The 20,265-nt window shown below is 37.2% G+C and overlaps 1 protein-coding gene across 1 annotated transcript in view; it reads left to right on the plus strand.

The window, feature by feature from the left end:
• EYS (eyes shut homolog) overlaps nt 1–20,265 on the plus strand; it is an 836,985-nt gene that overhangs the window by 544,703 nt on the left and 272,017 nt on the right. Inside the window, exon 33 of the mRNA XM_032185496.1 lies at nt 14,058–14,208. Coding sequence (XP_032041387.1) covers nt 14,058–14,208 — 151 coding nt within the window. The remainder of the gene's footprint in view (nt 1–14,057; nt 14,209–20,265) is intronic.

The following is a 20,265-nucleotide window of genomic DNA, read 5'->3' on the forward strand; positions in this document are numbered from 1 at the left end:
GCAGGTTTTTTCCCCTTTCTTAAGTCTGCTCTCCCAGAGACACAAACAACATCGCTTATTGGCTCGGCTCTGGCCAACAGTGGGTCCCTTTGGAGCCAGATGAAATTGGCCCTTATCTGACATGGGGCAGCTTCTGGATTCTTCTCACAGAGGCCACCATTGTAGCCCCCCACTACCAAAACCTTGCAACGTAAAGCCAATACAAACTCAGTTGAGCAGAAAAGAACTTGAATCTTCAAACCAGTCCATGCCAATAACCGGAGAGAAAAACAGTCCCATTTTTATTTCCAGTGATCCTTTTGAGTCTGAGAAGGAAGCAGTGAATGGTGAATATTAAAAGACAGCTCAGGTCAGATGAGCTGAACCGATCTGTCATGTTAAAAAAGAGGGAATGCGTAACATTAATGGGATTCAGAATATGTACTGAGTAGTTGTTAATCACTCAACCCCCTCTAATGGACTGGAAATGGTTTTGGAAATTGTTTTAGAGTTTGAAAACTTAATGTTACAGATGTCAGAAGGATTTGGTTAGAAGTTGCTTCATCTTGTTTTAATCTAGTGTGTCTTCACATGTTCTCGAGTTAAGCAAATGCATTTTCTGAACTGATAAGTATAATATCCACTGCTTCTTTCTACTAAAAAAAATGTATTGTTGTCAATTATAGTTAATATGGTCATTCTTGGAACGTGTGTTATTTGTTTTATTACTTTAACATTAGATTTAATCAACTGTGGTATAATAAGGCATAGTAAAACTTAAAATAACTTTGGTGGAAAATTGCAGTAGCTTATTCAACAGCTGCCTAGAGCTTTGCAAACATTATTTAGTCATCACAAAATTGACTTACAGTGAGATAAGAAAGTTAAGTTCTGAATAACGCTACGTGGGAAGTTGGCAAAGCCAGGATGGGAATGTAGGAGTTACTGATTACTGTAACACAGTGTATGTGCACAGTGTGGGATCTTCTTTGTTCTGCAGATGTGGAGAATTATGACTAAATATCATGAGTAATAATAATAATTAAAAAATTATATGGTTCTTGTACTATTTGTTAAAGAAACTGATCATTCTCATTAAAGCATTCCAAATTCTTTGGAGCCCCTTTGAGGTGGCCCTATGATGGAAAGATTTTTGCCAAATTCCCTAAAAGCAATGCATTTCAGTTACTGAAGTTAAACTTGTGAAGAATATACTGCCTTTATAGCATCATATTAAATGAAAGATATAGAATCAAAAGTACTGCAGTGTAATACAAGATGAAACACAGTGAAAATTAATGATAATATCTTCCTTTTCTGCTTACAGGAGTGTATTTTACTGCTTACTTTATTCCTCAGAAGTCATTGCTGGTGTGAATAAACGGAATGTCACACCTTCTAATGTTTGCAAATAAACATGCAGATTACTGTCAGACACTACACTGTATCCAGTTTTCATAGTTCACCAGAATATTCATACTGAAAGTAAAATAGCAGCATTGCTGAAATACATTTTTCATCATGATGGAATATTGTGGCTACAACTGTAACAACTGAATAAAATTAGATACAATAAGAGGACTAGATTTTCATCACAGATCTTGAATATCTTGATAATTTTGGATAGGATATCGCTTTTTTGTCCCAGATAAATCTTTATATACGATGTTGGTTGTTTAAATCAATCATGTTGCCAAGGTTTGCCAGAAAGCAGTGCCCTAAAGCCCTGATTTGTATGTAAGCTAGTGCAGTTGTTTAGTAAGTCTAGTTTTTAATGAAAATCATTGTGTCTGTTTTACTCGCATATCTGATTTTTTGGGTTTTGTGTTCTTAAGAATGTGAAAATGCAACAGTGAAAATTTGAATATCGAAAAAACCTCACAGGGATTGGATTTTTACAGGACACTGTGGAGAAAATAAAACAATAAAAAGATCCAAACACTGAGAAGTTTGTTTGTTTTAGTTGAGAATATGCAGTTACCTCTGGCAATACGGGGGATTTTCTACCACAAACTTATTATTCCACCCATTAAAAAACCTCCTTCATTAACTGCTTAATCTTTTTCAATCTTTGACATCAAAACAAGTTGATAAAGTAGCATGTATTGCAGAAACAGGCCACACTTCATCTGCAATATTAGAAATGTGTCCTTTGCTTGGTCTATTATGCTCCATTTGAACAACAGTCATTTCAGTACTGATAATAATAGTATCTTCATTCATTAAATTAAATTATTTTTACTTAGATCACAGTTGGCAGTCACTTTAGCAAATCTAGCAGTTTATAAATTGATTATATAGTAGATGTCACTGATACAGATTCTTTCTTTAAAATGAGTCTATCCAGTTCGTCCTTTTTGTTTATTTGACCCTGACCAGTAGGTTTAGAAAACTGGCATAGAAGCTGCATCAGCCCAGAAATCATCTGCATAGAGTGCATTGTTCTTCTTTAACTCACAATGTTTGTAATTTGAGGTTTTCACTAGTTAACTACAGGGCTTCTGGTGATTGATTGCCTTGGTTTTGAGATGTGGATGTTTTCTGATTCTTCTAGTCAGAAAAGGATCTTTCTAATCATGGCATAATGCAACATATGCTCACTCTGGAGCTTGCACTTTGCTTGTTTGTTGATAGCTTTTCATGAAGGCCTGAAATAATCCATGTGGTGCCAAATACATTGTATATATTACCCTTCAGAATATGCTACAAAGCCCATATCTTCCCTAGGGCTTTCAGACAGGTAAGATAAGCATACAATAGATAAAATTGTTAGGAAAAAAAAATGCAGACATTGATAGGGAAGCCTGTTTCTTATTGTGTTGAGCTGTGGATACCTCTGTGTTGTTGCTTTTTCAATGATAAATTCTTATTTGTATTTTATCACAAAGGTGCTGAGCATTGGTCTTAATCTGGAATATAGGAGCATATAGGTGAAGAGGTCATCCCCCTGCTGTTTTGAGTACTGCGTAAATGCAATGTACTCTACTTGATGGAAACATCCCAAATTGGCCATCTCCTCAAAAGCCAGTATAAGCCACAAGTTACGAACAACAATGGCCACTAGTTAATTAGAAGTGTGCTCATGCTCTAAGAAGTGTATTATTGGTGTAATATAGCCTCATGCTCTTTGCATTTTCTGGGCCTATCAGAAGGAAGCTATCAATGGACTTGCATCAGCTGCAAGACACTTCAGGAAATTTAAGACATTTTAGGAGGTATAACCTAAAATATGTCTGCCGACTATCACAGAGATGAAAGGCAAGAAGTGAAGAATATCCCCCAGAAAGGGTGTTCTGGTACATATCTGAAAGAAAAAAGAACCTGGCTTTGCAACAATAAAGATTAGCTATTGGCACAAGTAGTTCAAAAAAGTGGGATCCTTTAACTTCTAAGTGTTGAAGATTTCTGTTCCATGGTGACACTGTTATGGCCCACTGACAGAGCATGACTCTGCCACAGAAATGGCAGTGCTGGATTGAACCAAGAAAATCAAAGGAGATTCTGATTTATGAACTGTGAGATTAAAAACAAATACGAATAAAAACCACTAAACAGAGGAAAAGTTTTGAAATCTTCATAGTCAGAATGACTGTTTATATATTTTACAGTTCATTCTGCAACCCCATGCAGTACATTTAGGGAATTAATTTGATTTTAATCGTTTCACAGATAAGTAGAAAAGGAGTTGGGTGAACAACATTCCCTCCTGTGACTAATGGTATTCATTACTTTATCTCATAAATACTTGATAATTTAAATGTAGCTTAAAGTATCTTTCTATTTGGAGGTCAAGTGTTCAAAATAAATAATGGTGCTTCTTCAGAATAAATGTTCAGTCAAAAATGTTTTTCAGGTTATACAATTTTTTGGCCAAGAACCTAATCCTCCATTTCTAATAACATAGAGCACTATGGAAATAATGACTTTTTAGATGCTGGAGATGAATAACAATGTAAATACAAATACAGCATCTCACTAAAAAATCATCAGAACAATTAAAGTATAATAAACTTAGATAAACAAAGTGCTTTATGCATTGGATGAGTGCTGAGAATGCATTGATAGAATGTGGTGCTGAAGGAATGTGAAATGAAATTATACTTACCCAGTTTGTTTTGAGAGTAAGCATTAATTTCTGTTGCTGAAGATTATTTTTGTGTACAGGTACCAGAACTGAGTTTCTTGTACAATGTGTCAAAGCATTTAACTGCTATTAATCTTTGGTATATTCAAAGTACTAGTTTTTAGTGTTTTGACCATTTTTGTTTTTGTTTTGTTTTCTGAAAAGAGAACATCTTAAACTTAGTAGAACTGCTTTACTAAAGCCATCAGCTCTTCTTTGAAGTGTCATTATAATAAGAAACAAAACTGTATTTTTATTTCTAGATTCTGAAACTATCATTTTTCCTTACTTACAGTTGCCTTTCTTTGTTCCTTTTCAGTAGAAAAGCAAAGAAACAACTCTTACTGCTGCATAGCACAAAATTCCCTATCTTTTAGAAATACTTTTTCAACATTTTATGTATTTGCCAAAGGCTTTACCTGAGGACATATCCTTAACTGGTTCTATGTTTAAGCACATTTAAATCCTATGATATCCCATGTGATCTGTACAGAAACTTTTAACTCTATTCTTCACACTATTAATTTCCCAGACTTTTCATTCTCAGAATAGCCCAAATTGCTAATTTTAAAATGAAGTAGTTGACATCTTTTATACATTTGAAATAACTTTTACTTATGGAGAAATAATAAAACATAATAGTATCCAATTTCTGAATAGTTATTTAGAAAGCATACCTAATGTAAACAATACAGACAATCTTTTTATTTTTATATACTTAAATGTGCTCTGCCCTTTGGCTTCCTAAAAAATAGTGATTTTAAGTTCTCATGTTTTCACATCTGATGCCAATATATTTTACACAATATATGCATATTTAATAAGAGCAAATACAACAGACATCACAAACGGAACTTATGGGGGGAAAAATAGTGTAGCATTTAAAGATATTTAATAGAATTTCTTTTCCCCTTCACGGATAATTCTTACATCACTTGAATATTAGAGGATAAGATAACGTAAGCTACCATTTTTACTGCAGATAAAATTTCTTGGGTGTAGAGTTTCAGTCAAGAAGTAACCACCGTAACCACCCATTTGACCACCAAAGAGTCATTAACTTGACCTCATCTATTTCAGAATTTTGATCAGAATTTTGTTCAGAAAGCCACAAACTTAATTTGAATCAAACTTGGATTTCTTCAACATCTTTCTAAGGTACATTCTGCTATGGCCACCTCTGCCTAAAACCACAGTATTGTGAGGAACGTGTGTATCCAGATGATTCTGGCTGGCAAGCCCCAACAAGTGGGGTTTCAGTTTAAGGCTGAAACAAAGCTGGGTAACGATTCTTTTCATACGCTGCTAGCCCTATGTCTCTTAGGCATGTCACCCTGACTACATGAACAGTGGCAGACATCTAAGAAGTGTAATTCACACTTATCTCAAAAAAACTTTTTACTTGCTAGATATGCTTTCCCCGCAAATCTCAAGCTCTGCTATTTGAGAAGTGTCACAGAGTATGGAAAAACAAAATTAATTAGCCAGCTCAGTAATGGGAGAAAAATGCTGTTATGCACTGCACATTGCATCCAGAAGCCTGAAGGCATGAGTTTTATAAAAATCCTTGTACTGAGGCAGCATGAGTATTTGAAAGATAATGCAAGGCATTCTTTTTCACAGAAGATAGAGGCACACACAGAGAGCAGGACAAGCAGTATAGCTGTCTTGTTTATTCAGAGAATGCCGTGTGAATACTGCACACTGCAACTCCTACTTGGTAAAAAGGAAGCTGTCTTTCTGCTTTATCCTGCATGATGCACTTTCAGTCAGAGCCATCTGGAGGGAGGGAGATTGCTCTTCTTCTGAAAGCAAATAAGCTTCTCTTCCCTGAAGGACAGGATGGAGCTTGCAAAGTCTGCAGCAGCAGTGTGGACTGGGAGAACGCAGGAAAAAAAAACAGGATTCTGCCTGCTGTAGGAAGCAAACACTAAGATGACCCTTGTAAGAGTATGGAAGGAAAGTTTTGTTCAGAACCAACAAAAATAGTATGAAATTTCTTCAAGATAGAGAATATGTTTACATTACCCCTTATTTAATCTATCACAATTAGTTCTGAATTTTCATTATTTAAAAAGTTACCTTTTTACACTCCGGTTATTTTGTGCTCTAAACAAAACCTACCTTTAAAGAGTAGACTCCTTTTGGGTCTTTTTGGAGGTCACTTCAATGGAAGATGGGTAAGTCCCATTAAAGAGAGTCTTTTAGCCTCAGGGAGACTCTATTTTATTTTATTTTATTTTATTTTTATTCTGTTTTTCATGTTTAAGCTGCTTTTTATTTTCTGTCTTCCTTCTTACCCACCTTATCCAGTGACTAGAGCTCATATAGAGATATGATCCAGTTAAAAATATGTACTATTTTTGTTTTCAGCTGAGTGATTTCCTTAGTGCAGATTGCTGTGCAAAGAGAAAAGAGGGAATGTGTGAATGCCTATGGAGTAAAAGCTGGAACTTTCCTTTTTGCTTCAGCAGGCAGTCAGACCACACCTACAGATGTACTGGAAGTGCTAGGGAGATGACCCAGGCTCTGTAACTACTATACATATTCCCAGTCCTCCCTTTACTTTAGCATTTCTCCAAAATGTTAACTTAAATCTCATCTTCTTATAATGAGCAGTTTACATTTCAGAAACCAGTTTTCTGTCAGAAAAAAAGAATGCCGTGCTGTTATGCTGCTAATGTTGCATGAGCATACTTATTTAGAGCATTATGTAGTAAAGGTCTTAGCTATCATTGCTGGACGTGTCAGAATACCCTTTACCATTCTGAAGTCTCTGCAACAAGTGCTTTATTCATTCAACAAAAACAAAGATCTCACAGAGAAAAAAAAAAGAATAGTAAAACAGAGAAATGATTACAGAGAAAACTGGAATTAATATTTGAGTTAATTCCAGAAAACTGGAATTAACCTTGCAGTTAGTTTCCAGAATCTGAGAATACTGGAAGTAGACCTTTTCCTTGCATATACATCTCAGAAAATTTGCACTCATCAAATCTTCTAAGAAATCAAAACATTGAAAATAAAACTGATGCAATGACAAAAAATCTATCATAAAAAAAAAAAAAAGAATTATGGGAAAATATTCCAAATACTTTATTAGAAGTGCTTTCCTTTTTTTTTTTTTTCTTCTCTTATTAATGAGATTGTCAGTTTCTTGCTGTCAGTCTTTTATAGTACTAAATGCAGAGATTATCTCTACATATGCATGAATGTATATATCTACATAGGTATTTGCTTTGGCAAATGGAAAATTGAACATCACAAAGATCCAAATACCTTTTGGAGATCTCAGTGGAAATATGGAGAGCTATTTCTCTTCTTCAAGGTTCCAAATTCTTAATTTGTTAAAAATGCTGAACACATATTAATTGTAATGACAGCTTTTGCATAGCTGAGTTTAAGTTTAGACATCAGGAGTTTTTATCTTTTTAATATTACAAAAGTACATTTGTTTACAGCTAAATAATGTAGTCTTTTGCATCAATATTATGTAAAAAAATATTATCTGGAATGAAAAGCCATCGGGAAATCAAAGCTCAATATGTTGTGCATGGTTTTTATATTACACAAAGAATGATTATTTTTCATAGTCTTCATGAGAGTCAACAGAGAATAAGCAACTGCCTTTTTCTAACAATGTAATCAAATGCAGTGGATTTAATTATACTAAATTGGTCATAATAACAGGTAATAACAATATGGCCAATTAGCTTAATACAAACTGTTGTTTTACAGCCTTTTTATAAGATAAAAGTTTAGTTAGTCATGCCACATCTTGGGTACAAATCACATAATACATCTTTTCAGAACTCTGCCATCAAAGGAGACGTTCAGAGGTTAAAATTCAGGATCATCAAAGAAGCATATCTCTGTCATGTAGTGGTCTATTCTCGTTCACTAGGTAATGCAAAAATAATTTGTCATTGCTGCTCTCTTTTACTTGGAATCTCAAAGGAGTTTTTCAGTCTCACTTGTACAAATGAAAGTTTTCTGCTTTATCTTCTGAAAAAACTTGTTGCAGGGACAGAAACATAAAAACAGTAGACTCTGATAACATGCAACATACTTAAAACTTTGTTATAAATTACTATCTGGGGAACATCAAACCACACATTGATACTAATGGTGGATTCAGGGTTCTGTGGCTGCCGTGGCCCCATGCCACAGTCGTGGAAGTGACACTGAGGAGAATGCAGACAGGGTATAGAGACCAGAAATAATCATGACCCTTAAAGATCGTATCAATATGAATTCCCACTGTGTAAGTGTCATCCTATGCAGTGCAGTCTTTCTGTTTCACTTGAAATAAAATTTCAGTGTTGCAAGTCTAAATCCAACTCTAAGCTTGCCGCTGTCTGAATATTTGGGTACAAATTCACTCATTTGGGCCAAGCTGTTCAGTAAATGACACTTTACTTGCATCTGCCTGCATCAGCTTGAAAGAAATGCATATTTAATTAGTGTAAATAGCATTTAAGGTTGTTACAATTGAGCAGCAAGAAACTTAAAGCTCTCCAAATTGCAAAGACAGAAGTGGCCAAAGACCACTTCTCCAGCTAAATATATAGGAGTAAATAAAATCATCTGAAGACTGTTCTCTGGACCTGATGCCAACTGACAGGCCCTAGATCATGCCTATAAAAATACTTCTTGCAGAATACATTGGCAACATTCAGAATAGGAATGATTCCTGAACTACTCTAACCTTTTACTCTAAATTTTTTCAGTTTCACAGGTGATACTAGAGGGGTGGCAACATTTACAGGAACTGGGATAACTTGACAAAAATACAGATGATTATGTGTCAGAACCTCATGTTGTGGACCTTTTTCATTTATTAATGCAAGTGTAACCTTTGTGAAAAGAATAAGGAGGAACCATATTTATTCATTACTTAGAATGTAATCCAAAGATTTTTTCTCTCCGTATTCTTAGAGACCTTTACATGATGCCTTGTCATTCATTTCACTGTCCTTACTTATTAAGTTATCTCACTCTGCAAGACCAGACTGAGAAATCAACTCCAGGAAATATAAGTGCTGTCAGAGGGAACAAGAAAAAAAAAAATGTTGTTGACTCATTAGTTCATCTGCAACGTTAAAGAGCGTGTTACCCTGGTGTCTCAGTTGGGAAAGATCAGGACCAGCAGATGTGAGGAGTCTAAAGTGATGCATCTTACTGCAGGGTGAAAACGTAATGACTCTGAGAGTAACTGATGTTGCCTATCTAAATAAATGTACACAGGATAACATGAGTGTAACGGTATGTGGTTGGGGAGTGGTGGCTCCTTTATGGTTATCTGCTCAAGGAGCTCCTTCAGTACCTACCATTAGGGATAAGAAAGGACACAAACGTGACAAAAAAAAAAATGAGGAAGGAGTGATGGGAATCAAGCCTGGTCTCCCACACTAATTGATGAGGACAGTGAGAGTGCAGGGATGTTCAAGGTTATCTGCTCAGGGACCTCGTCAGCAGGGAAACTAAGGCAAAAGGGGGAAGCCAGAAACAAAGTTTACCAAGACACAGAGCTAACAAAGCAAACATGGAGACAATGACAAGGAACAAACTTCCCTGTTGCACTAATTGATGGGCTAAGGAGAAGCTGCAGCTGCCACTTCAGGAAGATCAGCCTGGAGTTTGAGGCTGGTGAAACTGTGAACAGGGACAGGCAGACTGGGAGAGGTGCAGGAATCAGAGAGCTCTGTTAACCCATGAGGGGACTGCAGGGGAAAGAGCAAAAAGGAGGAGCAAAGAGGGAAAAATGCAGAAAAAAAGTATAAAAGGGGTCAGTTGTGTGTAAAATGCGGCAGTCACTCCACTTGTCTGCACTCTGTCCTTTCTCCTTACACATCCTCATTAAATCTTAACCAGCTCAGCACTTCCTCACTGTGTGTGTGCTGCAAGGGCTCAGTGCCAGCTGCTGACGAGACCTGCGGGTACGGGAGTGCAGCTGATGCCAGCTACAGGTGTGGGGACCCCAGCCTGTGGTGCCGGCGGCTGGAGTGAGTGGGGGTCCACAGCTGGAGCTCTCTGGATCTGAGGAGGGGAGGTCCTCCAGACTTTAAGCCTGGGGATACCATCGTGAGTGACAATTGGTGCCAGCTGCTGGAGTCAGACGAGGGGTACGGCACCACTGGCTGTTGTCAGCTACCAGGGTCAGTGGGGTCTCAGTGTCAGCTCCTGGAGCCTTTATGGGTCTTTAACTACCCATCATGGGGCAGGAGCAGTGTGTGCTCCCAACCATTCTATGTGGGGGGACTGGCAGGAGCAAAGTGAGTGCAGGGCTCAGCATCAGTGGCTGGAGTCGGGCCGTGGGTCACAGCCTGGCTGCTGCAAGGATCTACTTGATGCTGGGTGAAAACAGAGGGAAACAGTGGAAGTTGCTCTGATTTTTTTTTTTTTAAGCTAACAAATCTACAAAGTAGTGATTAAGCACAGTGAAAATGAAATATGCTTCTGAGCTTTAATTAATTAGTTGTCTTCAACAAAATCAGGGAACTTGGGTGTGTTTTCTTTAGCATATATGATAATAAAACTTCTCTTTCGTTCTTGCAGTTCACAACTCATATTTGACACAGTTGTTTGCAGACCTACTGTGGTTTTTGTTTAATAGACTGAATGCTAACATCACATCCTAAATATTTCAAGGGTAATTAGTGAATTGTTTACTCTTGATCACATTCGAAGTGAAATTGCTAGGCAGGTAAAAGTTTCAGTCTTGTTTCTAGAACAAGAGGTTTACCTTTCTTATCAGGAAACCCAGATTAAAAGAGCTTTACGCCACTTTCTCTGGACATCCCCTTTTCCCTCCTCCTCTTCCCCCATTTGTTTTATTACCTTTTTACCATTTTATGATAATCCCAAACATGCCGTTTAATCTTCACTGACAAATGCCAGCAAATAAGGACATTATGTAAAAGATTTTGGATTTCATAAAGCTATTGTCATGCTTAGGTACCTTTTCCCCAGCAGTTATCAAATGATTATCTGACCTTTCCGTCCTTCCAACCCGGAATGCATTGGGCAATGGATTTAACACTGTTTAGATAGAACTCATCTTCAGGTTATAATTAATAGGCCCATATTTAATCATTACATTTATGTAAGTACAAATGAGAAATCTGTGAACTATTACTGCTGGGTTGGACTGAGGCACAATTACCGGTAGCTTACCCAGCAAAAGTGCTCGATTGTTGCTGTATGCATTTCCACATTTATAATTATGCAAAAAGCCCTGTCTTCTTACTTGACCTTTTAAAACACCCAATGTGCTGATTGTAGAAAAAGTATTTTAAAAGCCTGATGGAAATTTCATAGAGTGCATATGCGACCCGGTGATTGTATCATCAGCAAATGCTAAACAATAATGGTTTAAGGTTGTTATTCTAATTTGGCCAGACCCTGCTACATTCAATCAAGCACAATCAAAGGTTCACGGCTGACATTCTAACAAGCACAGGGTGAAGGCAGCTCACACACTACTGAATTGCATTAACTTGTTTTCTGACATAAAGTACTGGGAATTAATTTCAAAATACGTTTATATATGCACACAAAAATACCTCTGCAAATCCATCATAGAAGCTTTTAAGGAAGAGCTAACAAACAGGTCTAAAGCCACTGTGAAAAGAACTGTATTTTTAAATAGAAGCTTGCATAGTAGAAGAACCCATGTGGTCATATAACCAGTTACGGTGTTAGCAACTCAAAATACATAGAAGAAAAACAGTAACTTATTATTTTGGAAAAAAAAGGTGTTGTGTGGTCAGCTTTCTTTTGTTTAGCACATCTGTAAATGAGTTTAAAAAAAAAAAATCAAAAATGAAAACTCTTCCTGTCAGTTCCTTTCCTAACCTTCTTCTGTTCCAATTTAAGAATTACGGTGCATTAAAACATCTGATATAAAATATTTCAGAAAGACTATGACAGTATTGTTATCCCTTTATTGATTAATATTATGTCCTATTATCAGAAAGAGAAGACATTTTAGATCTTTAAAAGTCACTGCTTTTTTCCTTTAGAACCCTCACCAAAGCTTTCTGCTGCAGAATGACTGCAGTCAGGCTGTCACACTGGGTTCAAGCCTTAGGAAAAAACAGCTTGATCGTAGTAAACAGAGCCACTGAGAATGCACGGATGAAATTACATGCATTATCAGCAAACTTCCTTTGTAAGCAAATAATGAATACAGTGTGCTGCAGCACCCTGTGCATTTGCTTATCTACCAAACATGGCAGGAAAACATTTCGTTCCGTGATTGCAGCTCTAGCTACAATTTCTTCCTTGCCCTCATTCAGGTGAGCAAGTTTCAGGAAAATAAAAAAAAATAATAATTCAATAATTAGCAAGTTTCAAAAAAAAACTTGTAAAAAATTAGGTGATTTTTTTTTTGGTCTCATCAACTGATTCCTTAATTTAATTTTTTGCCCACAGAAGCCCTTTGTAATTTCCTTTATCTTATATTGATTTTATCAACAAAACTATGTTTTTCATGCAAATTTATTCACCGTACGATGGACATGTTGTTTGTTTTGCCTACAAAAATGCTTATAGGCCTTTCAGTTTAAAGGCTAATACCACATTCACATTTTTCTCTGAATATATCACAAAACCAGAATTATACAGGAAATAATCAGAGAACTGTTTGCAAATGTCGCTAATGTGGAGTCTTCATCCTCTCAATAAAAAGATAAAAGACCTTATCAAATGGTGTGTGAAAAATCCTTTATATGACATTATCTAGAGAAGATAACAAAGAAACTGCTTTGCAATGCTTTTCTTTTTTTTTTTTTTTTTTTTTTTTTTTTTTGTAACTAACTGTTTCAGAAGCTGATCTTGCATTATCAAACATAAACTAAATTCATGCCTTATCTATAGCATCCTAACAAAAATACATGCTGTTAGGTTTATATAGTTCTGTTTAGTATACTCTATTTTTACACAGATTTTTCGTGGCACCTGTATTACAAAGGCACTTGAATGCTTTTACACATACAGCTGGTTGAACACTGATTCTTTGACACTGAGCTTCACCAGAACTCCTCTGCTTCGTTTGCTGAAAGAAATCCCTACCTGGGAGGCTCTTGTTTAGTTCTGGTATTTCTCCGCCATGCTGTCTTTCTTCATGAAGACTGAGGCCTTGCAGACAGTTGATTACAGGAATGTAAATAAGCTTTTCGTCAGTAAAAATAAATGAAAGAAAACCAAATTATTTACTTTGCACCTTCTGTTTATTGTTAACAATGTATTGATTCTGTTAAGAGTGACACTGTTAAGGGATGTGTAGAGAGGGAGAGGGAGAAGGGAATGGATGTGTTAATATCAGGGCCTGATATTACTGCTTTCAGTCTTAGGAATGACGCTTTTGAAAATAAGTATTACAGATTACAGTAGGTCTGCGTGCTGTAAAATGCAGTGTATTTCAAATTGCTTTTCTGGATTATCTCTTTTGTGCGGTGAAAATGGATATTTAAAAGTTTTTAGGTCAATAAATGTTTTTCTATCAAATTAAAAACCTATTTGCTGTTAAAATGGTCTAACTTTTTAATTCATTCACTATGTTTTGACTTTTTTAGCAATTACACTGCTTAGATTTCCAATATGATTTCATCTTAATAGAAGTTCAAGCCCCAATCACATGCCAACTTACAGCTTATTAAACAGCTTCTTTTGTGTTGATAGTCTTTAATACCAAAACAGTTATTTACTTGATTTTCTTTACTCATTGATTTAGTAACAGCCTCTTGTGGTTTGGCACCAGCAGGCAGCTCAGCCCCACATGGCTGCTTGCTCCCTCTCTCCAGGTGGGATATGGGAGAGAATCAGAAAGGTAAAAGTACAAGAGCTTAGCTTTACCCAGCTTTACCATGACACAGCTTAATTAATTTGTCAGATAAACATTAATGTAAACTGTATATGGTGGTAAAATGTCTCCATTTCAAAATTTATGCAGGCAAGGCATGGTGCCATGTGAAGCAGAAATGTCAGTCCTGGAGATATCTGCAAAGACAAGGGTGCCTAGCAATTTCTGGTCCAGTTCGTATTGGCTTGAAACAGGATCCGTATTCTTCGGTGGCTTGCCTCATCCTTATGCAACAAAACAGGTATCTTTTATCATTGTTTATTTTAAGATATTTTTTATTTCAGGAATGGTTTATTGAATAAAACATAATTGAAGAAATTTAAATTATACACAAATAGAAATTTCTTACACTCTTTTGAGGATTACATCCAAGGTATGAGCGTGCTGCAGTTTTGCTGGTGCCTGGGACTTCAGTAAGTGAAGAGAAACAGCACTGCAACTTCATCTGCAATCCTTTTTGCCTTGAGTAGGCAGAGTTAGGGAGTAAATACGAACAAATTTGGAGAAGGCACCTGTTGGCTCAGGTGCTTGTTTTATGAAGATGTGGAAAGTATAATAGCACTGGGTTTCAAAACCAGAGAGGACCTCTGTTTGCACCCTGTGCTGACACAGAAAGGTGTGTCTAAAAATGAGAGGAGAGATAAGCTGTGGAACTGCATCCAGGGCTGACAAGTATGGAACAGGGGCTATGTGGGGCTATTCTTGTAGTGGGGGGCTATTCTTGTGTGGGGCTATTCTTGTAGTATGGTAAGGGTGTACGTGGGGATGAGAATTAATGCTCAAGAGGACTAACACAGAGTTAGGGAAGAAGTAAGCTGTGAAAATGGTGATGAGAGTACATACGAGGGCATGCAGAGGGCTGGAGAGAAGTGGATCAGTACTGTGTTGTTCCGGAGGAATTTGGGGTAGGGTAGTCACAGTAACAGACATCACTTGGTGACTTTGATGTTCTTGCAGAGCAAGATGATTATAGACACTAATTTCTATCCTATGACACTCGCACTCTTCACATTCATGTCGATCAAAGCCCCAGCCCTGTAATCCAGTTGAGATTGGAGGTAAACATCGACTCCATCCTCCAGAAGTGCAGCCCCTGTATGGAGCAGTTCCCAGATGGCTCAGCCTTCCACGTCTCATCAGATTTCTCAGTATGGAGAACCCCTCCATTCCCAAGGGACTGCTTTCTTAAGTATTTATTGCTTTGGCAAATTAAATTGTCAGCATAAGGTGCCAGAGGCCTTTCTAGTCACATAGCCCCAAGACAACCCCTGACATTCCCCTTACCTAAGGGCAAGCAGTGTTGCTAGGTGGTTGATTTCACCCCCTAATCTTATATCCCAACTGTGGTACAAGAAGGTAAAATTGTTTATCATTACATAACAAAGTTTATCTGTGAGTCTTTATTTGTTTTCCACACATAGTGGAATACACTGAACTGTTAGTACTGGGTCAGCATAGACCAGATCTCATTTATCTGAGCAGTGGTCTTGGGTACTCGTGGCCCCATGGCTGTAACAAAGTTAATCTGTGGTGTTTATTTTCCCTGCACATAGAACAGTCATAATCAGAGCTTAACACATGGAGCCAAAACTTCATTTTTCTGAGCCTTACTTTTGGGTAGGCTTCACCCTGTGACAATTGTTTTAACCTCTTCATTTCTGTTCTGCTCTTTGGCAGGTGAAGGTCACCTTATCATGAGGTGAATACAGTACCTTCAAGCACAGATGTGTTTTTGATGCTGTTTTTGTAATGCAGCATTTCTAGATTGCATTTTGCTTGTAATAAATTACATAGTAACCAATGGAGTGGCAATGCCGTTGAAATCCAATTTAAATGTTCTTGTGAGTAGGTGCTTTTAGGGTAGTAAAATACTCATCCAAAATTATACTTCTAAATACTATGCACTGGTATTAAGAGAACATGTCAAATAGCTTTTGCAATCATATAACTTTTCCCTTAATTCAAACATTCATATTCAACTAACCATTTGTATGGAATATTTTATCATATTTGTTGCATATAAAATTTAATTTACTGTAGGAATCTATCTTCAAGAAGTATTCTAAACTAACACGAAAGAAGGAAATAGCACCATCAATGTTTAAATGACATTTCTTGCAAAACCTAAGTGAAATATTTTGGGGGATCTCTAAAGAGGCTGCATTGAAGATTTAGAGAAGTTCAGTCCCTGGAGGGTATTTAGGAGAAGGTAAAGAAGCAATTTGTTTGAGGGCTGTACTTAATGATGGTGTGTGTGAGAAGTAAGTCTGAGATAGTAAAAAGCTTTTCACCAGCCAAAGGCGAAATAAAATCCAGGACAAGAAGTTTACCTTATGCAAGTTAAAATAACAATAAAACACAATGTTTTACGGGTAATTTACTGCTAAAACATATTGCCTGTACCTGTGTTGGACTCTTAACAAGATGAGCTTTCTTCAAGTATGTGGCAATAGATTATTCTGTTCTTAATGCAGGATTATTAGGTTATGGTCTATGTTATTATTATGTTATGGTCTATGCTTTTATGTTTATCATGTTTATTATGTTATGGTCTATGTTTTTTTATTTAGATGAGGTAAAAACAGCATTGTGGGACAACTGTAAGTGCTCGAGCTGGTGATACTTTACACTTCCTGAGTACTAGTAGGGGTATGTTCATTAAGTGTCCCAAATGGTAAAAATGCATCTTAAACTATCAGTTGCCTCTCCAGTTGCCTCTTCAGTTTTCCATGACACTTTTTTGCAGTTTACTGCTTTCTGTTTGAGATTACCTAAACCTTTTATTTTCCTTCATTTTCCTTTCTCCTTTATGATTTCTATGCTCATTTTTATCTTTTCTTAGTGTCTCATTTTGTTCTTTTTTTTTTTTTTTTTTTTTTTTTAGCTTTCGGCAAGTTTGATTTTTCTTGGTTTTCCCATTAAATTGTGTTGGCTATAAGCCATGTGCAGTGTATAAAGTCTGTATGCTTCCCTTTTGTCTGGTAATGGAGAACAATCTCTCTAAGTTCTTTTTATTTTGACTATTCATTCCCAGCAGCAGAAAACCACTCCTAGACGTTTCTTTCTTGTCAGCTTTGACCCAGGCAGTCAGGTTGCTATTGTAAAACCTTCACCATCCCCAAAACAGAGAAGGTCTGTTTCTGACCTTGATCCTGCAGTTTGCTTCAAGGGAAATTTCAGCTCCAGCTGGGACTCAGCTCTTCCTGGCAAATGCTCTGATCACTCTTGGAGTCAAGTCTGATAATGACCCTCGTGATACCTGTGGTATCTCCCTAATAATGCATTGTCTTGTTTTAGATGAGCTCCTTCTCTCACTAGAGTAGTTCATTCTGCTGTTGGCTGTTGGCTCTCCTACTGTCCAATTTTGTGGGAGTTATATAGAACAGTAATTTCAGACCCTAGACTGCTTTAGTGGATGCCGGTTCCTGTCTAACAGGAACCAGGGCCATAGATGTTGACACCGGATTTGTCCATATTACTGGAACAAGCTCATGCAACATTATTGATTTCCATCCTAGACCCCTTTTCCTTTCTTTATTAGTGAAGTTTGATATGATTGGTGCTGCCCGCAGGGTAAAATATTCTCTGAGGATTTCCTATATTGCAATTTCCTAATCAGCTCTTGGGTGTCTGTGCACCTTTCCCACATAATTAGTTTTGGTCTGTATGCTTATTATTCTGCATTGCTTAAGAGTCAGAGTGCCCTCAACATATAAGGCAAGGTGCAACGGTTAGTCTTTGCCTTTCGGTCTAAAGAAGTTGAGGCTTACATTTCCAAAAATTAAGGGAAATTATTTTTGCTACCTTGACAGCTTTCCATTTTGTTCTTTAATACCATTCTGCATTAGGGGTACTGTAAGGGGTACCCATTTACTCTTTCATTGGGGGTCTTTTTAGGGTCTTACAAGAATTACTGAGAAGTTGCTGTTTCTCTGTATGTACTCATAGGGGTCTTGAGTCTCTTCTGAACATGATTGGCATTCTGCCTGGCATATACCATCTTGAATGGAAATATCAATAAACAAAGTCATAATACTTCCAGGCTGGAAGTCTTGATTAGCACCACATATACATGTTTCCACCACTCAGGGTAATAAAAGACTTTGCATGCTATCAACAGAAGTTTGAATTTCCTTCCTAACCACCCTCTACTGATTTCCCTGGCTGTTGCCACAGCTTGGGAATGCAGAGATTATAGCCTTATAGAGAACAGATATATTACTCTCAAGGCAGTGATGTGTTTAAAAGAACATTTGTGACATCTGGGGAAGCAATGTTATACTACTTAATTGATTTCCTTACTAATCAGAAACTGTCAGACCTCCCAGATGACTGTGCCTAGTAGCAGTGGTTGGGGGGAGAAATGCTGTCAAGAGTAGAGCAGGACAGACTGATGGACTACTTAAGTAAGTTGAATGTAGAAGGTATTATGGGTCCAGATGGCATGCACATAAGCAAGCATGTGCTAGTAGCTCGTGTTATTGCGAGGCCACTCTCTGTCATCTAAAAGACTATAGCAATCAGAAGAGGTACCTACTCTCTGGAAAAGAACAAATGTCAAATCATGTTCATCTTTAAAAAGACTGAGGAGGAGGACCTGGGTAACCAGGAGCTGGTCAGGCCAATGACACACTTCAGTTCCTGAGACAATTGCAAGGATGAAAGGAACAGTCAAGGATTTAGCATGAGGAAACTGTGCCTGGCCAATATGATCACCTTCCATGTTGGAAGGCTCTGTTAACAAAGGTAGGATAGTGGATACCCCTTACCTTTTCTTCCAGGCTCAGCTTCATTCCTGATTCCTCCCGCTCCCCAACACCAATGTGTTGGTGGGAGCTGTGGTCTGCTGCTCCTTCCTCCTCATGCTTTTTCCCCCTGCCCTGGTACAGTTCTCCACAGGCTGCAGTGCCCATTGGGACATAACCACCTGCATGACGCAGGGTGCCACAGGCTTCAGGGGAGCCTCTGCTCTAGCACCTAATGCACCTCCTCCCTCCTTCTCTGACCCCAGTGTTCATGGAGTTGTACCATATTTTTTTATTATTTTTTTTTAATAAATTCCCCAGAAGTTCCACCATTTTGGCTGCTGGGCCCAGTGTGGCTGTTGGAAACATCTGGAACCAGCTGTGTCCAGCATGGGGCAGGCACAGCCTTTCCTCACAGAGGCCCTTCAGCCCCTTTCCACCAACACCATGACACCAGCACCTGATACACGGCTATAGTTCTCTGACTATATATACCTACAAGACAAAGATAGACAAAAATATTTAGCTAAATATGAATTGGATGTTGAGGATCTGAAAATATGCATGGAAAACTAGGTAACACTGAAATACGTTGAAACATCTTGGATGAATTCATCCAAGTTCAAGCACTGCAAACTTTCACACACACAAATTGTTTTTATGACTCTCTGTAAACTCCTTTGTAAAGTTTAGTGGGTACATATGACAGTGTAGTAAAACAGACCTGGTCAGAAGAAAAGCTACGCAGTTATTTTACAAATAGCTGGCTGGCAGAGATCTCATGCTGCAGTCTCTGTAGAGTGAAAATCTCCATTTCTCCCACAGTTTTGTTTATTAGTTATTCTAAAATTATATCCTGTTTCGTAGTTGAAGAGTATAAAAGGTGTACTTCAGATTTGTCATGTATAACAAATAGGTAAACAGTTAAATCAGCTAAACAGTTTAATAGCTTCATCTTAGTTTTTTTAAGGTGTTTATGATAGCTTTTTTCTAATACTTAAAAGTCAACAATGGGGGCATATAAACCAAATTACACACACAAAAAAGAAGATATTCAAATCAGAAATTGAAAAAAAAAATGTATTTTGAAATCTCAAGACATGTTTCAGAATAATTAATTTCATGCTAGGTTTAGTGTCATTAATTGTTTACAATAGCTTGTTCCTCTGCAGAGAAGATAAGATTGGTACACTTGAAGGGAAATTAAAGGTTGTTTTCAAATACCTACAGCAATAGTTGATTGCAGTAATAGTGTTATTTCTGCTGCTATAATTGCTCCAGTAATTTATATTTCTAGACTTAATAGTATTTTAGTATTGGGAATGTGAAATGTCATTATATCTCCATATTCCTTTTCAACATAAACAAATCTCCATAATTAAACTTAAATATTCAAAGAGAAGTTTCAAAAGAAAAAGAAGCTTCTGTACCAGGAGAATAATTTTCTAAATAAAATAAGGATAAAAGATGAAGCAGAAAGCATGCAAATTTATATGCAAGCACTGGTATCTCCATATTGCCAATGGGGAAATGCAACAGATAATTGGGTGATA

The sequence above is a fragment of the Aythya fuligula genome, chromosome 3, assembly GCF_009819795.1.
Source record: "Aythya fuligula isolate bAytFul2 chromosome 3, bAytFul2.pri, whole genome shotgun sequence".
Lineage (NCBI taxonomy): Eukaryota > Metazoa > Chordata > Aves > Anseriformes > Anatidae > Aythya > Aythya fuligula.